The following is a 3,720-nucleotide window of genomic DNA, read 5'->3' as shown; positions in this document are numbered from 1 at the left end:
TGAAGCCGGTTCTCAGGGCCCCCGAAGATCTTCAGGTCGAGGTGCCGTAGGATGGGACGCGCCTTCCCCCAGAGCACGAATTACATTTGGAGTCTGAAGGGCTGCACAATAAATTGGGCTGCCCATCACGATGTCCTAATAAAATTGGAGACCCCCCTAAGTTGTGATTGCCAAATCTTGGCGGGGGGGCTCTCGTGTCTTATGGGGCGGCTCAGTTCTCCCAAGCTGCCTGGTAATTTGAACCCCGCGTTCCCCTTGCTGGCATGGGTGCTGACTGCAGCCACCAGGTCAGGATCCGGCACCAAAGCCCACCAGGGAAGAATTATCAAAACATTTGATCTTGCAGAAAGTCCATATTCATCCTCCATTCTTTGTCAGTGAATAAACGGCCTGGGTTTATGAAGTCTGAAAATCAAAGAATTAAAATGCCTTAAACAACTGATCCCTCTCTGGTACCTCCTCGACACAGGGATATTTCTCTCTCTCAAATTCTTTATCAAATGAGCATTTTGTTATATAAAAGTAATAGACTAAGCAGGGAATTTGCCCCATGCTGAAACTGACTCCTTTAAACATGCTTAGCACCAAAAAACAGCAGCAGCAGTAATATAATTAAAATATGCAAGAGAAAACAGCATGCTTTCCCAATAGGTCTATTTAAGCATAATATTTTTACCATAATATTTTGTCTAGGATGATGGGAGTAGATATCTTTCCAAAAAATGCAATGCCTAGTGATTTCGAAGGGCTTTAATTTCCCCAGACAGAAGGTGCTGTATATGCCATGTACTAATATTAATAATTCATTTTAGTAATAGTTTGGTACCCTAGACTGTTTTTTACCTTGTTCTTGCCAACAGAGCTTTCAACCTTCATCCCAAGTGGTATAGTAACCAGGAAGCTATTTAAGGCCTACACATAGCTTGGATTTTTCCTGAGGTTGCAACTGAAGTGCAGCAGCTTTAGGAATATTGGCTGGGTAAGAGAGAGAGGAATAACAGAGAATAGCTCCAGTTTATATTACTTAAAAAAAGTTTTACTTCCTGTTAACTTTCCCTGACTCTGTATTAAAGAAAAAAATGCATAAAGAATGTAGAACTTCAAAATGATTGTGGGGATAAAGGATGCAGGTGATATTCTACTGTAGCTTATAGCGATAATCTTTATACAACCTCCTACGCAGCTAATAAGCTGGAAAAAAATGCATTCTAAATTTTAGAGCGTTTGACTGACAAACTTCAACCCCTGTCCCCCCCCCCAATCTGGCGCGCACTTTATGTTACCTGCTTTTTCACATTGTCTAACAAGAGACTGACAGACAAATTAAATTACTTCCAAGTTAGTCAAAATGGGACTGAAAAGAAGAGCTGTCAGATTTCCCAAACTTCCAGAGATCTTCAAAATTACACTTTTTGAAAGAGCCATATTCATCAGTGCTTTTAAAACAGCACAGAGTTTGGTAAAACGGAGCATTTAGACAAGTTAATATGACTATAGATTTGTTTTAATACAATGGTCTGAGATTTGGGGGGAAATGGAGGTTAGATTGCTTTTGCCCTGTCATTTAAAAAAAAATTGCTGTTATTTGAACTCCTGCAGGGATCATAAAAAATGCTGGGCTTCTCTTAAATGTTTTAATTTTGAAATTGTCCCAGAACTGGTCCCACAAAGTGTTGGAGCACTTCATTAACCATTAACCAGCAATGGTGAATAAGTTTTTAAAATGTTTCGTGTTTTGCCCGTGTCTAGGAAGAAACCCTTGCCTCCTTCATCTCATTATTTTGAAAAAAGTGCTTTCCCCAACAGCAGTACTGCTTTGTATAGTAACAAATAATCTAAATAATTTATCAGGCTACCTGACAAAATGATGCCCAAATTCACAATTAAGGCATTTATATTTCTCCAGAAACAAGACATATTAGGGGTTGTGTTCCTTTTCCTTTCACCTCTTTCCATTCTATTTAAGCTCTCCCCTCCCCACAAAGAAAATTAAAGTAAAAAATTGTGGAGTTGAGCTAATAGCTGCTGCTGTTGTGTTTTTACATTACTTATCTGCTATGCACTGTGTCAGTCTTGTCTGTTTAGACTGCAATCTCTTTTGGATAGGGAACATACTCTGCTGTATATAACCTACATTCGGGGCCTGTACTACCCAAATAAACATGATTGAAAATAAATAGCACAATTTTGAGGTGTAGACAGTTGAATTTCTAAAATATAATTTTAGAAAATCTAGTAGTATCAGTCTCTCCCCTAAAATCCTCTATCAGTGGGATTATGTTAGATATTGATCTGATGTATGGCTTTGGTTCAGGAGTAGCAGGGGGAGGTAATTTCTATGGAAAAACAGGTACCGAATGACAGGGTTGAGGTTAGGGCTAGAAGAGGTGGTGGTGGTACTCTATGGAGATTCTGGACAGCAGTACTTAAAGCTGGTTTCTAAAACCTGGGGCAACTTCCTGGCCCACCCAATTTGTGCCAGTGGCCATTTTGACCCGCACTGCAGTCAGGACTCAGGAAGGCTCCAGATAACTAAAGTCGCATCTGTCCTTACTTCTCCACTGGTGAGTTTTCTGTGCTGTAATCAAAGGGCAGCCGGCCAGAATTTATCCCCACCTGCAGCCATTAATTCAGACTCAAATCAAGCCAGGAAAAGGTGCCCTGGAGTCAGACAGGATTAGCATGGTTGAGACATGCCAATTTCTGTAGCCAGTGGCATACAAGGGAGTGGTGTGGCTATCATCGCGTCCAGGCTTGGTTTTACACCCTGGCCTGTGGTACTGCAGTGTTGCCAACTCTCATGATTTTTGGCATTGTTCTTAAAGTCTAGTCTTCGGGAATGTGAAAAACTTAGCTCTTTCTTTTAAGTTTTTCACATTCCTGAAGTGTAGACTTTAGGAACAATGTAAAAAATCATAAGTTGGCAATACTGATGGGTACCACTTACATTTAGTTCACTGGGGTGGACTTCAGCATGAAAGCTCAAACCTCTGCAGCCATAGCAAGATGTCTCAAGTGGTCTGTCACCATTCCCTAGCAATTCAAACTCAATATGTACCCTCTGCTTCTAGAAACAGGAAAGGGGATATCCAAATACAAGTATAGTAACAGTCTCAGAGTTATCCTATTACCTGGTCATTTGTATGGTATCTGGTATAAAAACAACATTCATTGCAGAAGTGGGTGGTACCATCTCTTGATAAACACTGAGTACTATAACTATGTAATGCTTTTATTTTGTTGACCTTCGTACCAAAAAGCAAGGGTAGAATCAGCTATAAGTTTCTGTCTCTGCTATTGCCCAGGATTGTTATAAAAAAAAGAGGCAAGAGGAAGGGGACAGACAGACAGTCATGTCTTCTGAAGCAACCCAGAATAAGGTTCAGATGTCTGCACTACAACAAAATGAACAGGTAAGTTATGGTTGCTTCTATTTTCTGTTTAATGATATCACTAGCCAATGACTGGGATTGTTGTGCTGTCAGTAGCTCGTGAAAAGGTGAATAGCTATGTGTTTCATGGTTTCATAGTTTCTAGGGTCGGAAGGGACCTGAGCAGATCATCTAGTCCGACCCCCTGCCATGGCAGGAAAGAGTACTGGGGTCAAACGACCCCAGTAAGGTGGTCATCCAACCTCCTCTTAAAAACCCCCAGGGTGGGAGCCTGCACCACCTCACTTGGAAGCTGGTTCCAGACCCTAGCTGCCCTGACCGTGAAGTA

At 41.2% G+C, this 3,720-nt stretch overlaps 1 protein-coding gene across 5 annotated transcripts in view; it reads left to right on the top strand.

Moving 5' to 3' along the window:
* Positions 1-2,901: 2,901 nt before the first annotated feature.
* The window catches only part of OCIAD2 (OCIA domain containing 2), a 20,434-nt gene continuing 19,615 nt past the window's right edge, over positions 2,902-3,720 (top strand). Inside the window, exon 1 of one of the 5 annotated variants that reach the window (XM_019526405.1) lies at positions 2,902-3,413. In XM_019526405.1, the coding sequence (XP_019381950.1) occupies positions 3,354-3,413 (60 nt within the window). In that variant the 5' untranslated portion in view covers positions 2,902-3,353. The remainder of the gene's footprint in view (positions 3,414-3,720) is intronic. The other 4 variants (XM_019526404.1, XM_019526401.1, XM_019526403.1 and 1 more) reach the window with 4 other exon arrangements.

This window comes from Gavialis gangeticus, unplaced genomic scaffold (assembly GCF_001723915.1).
Source record: "Gavialis gangeticus isolate Ggan-Ray unplaced genomic scaffold, GavGan_comp1, whole genome shotgun sequence".
In the NCBI taxonomy this organism is placed as follows: domain Eukaryota; kingdom Metazoa; phylum Chordata; order Crocodylia; family Gavialidae; genus Gavialis; species Gavialis gangeticus.
Note: the sequence above shows the minus strand (reverse complement) of the source record. Positions and strands in the feature narration are given on the sequence as shown.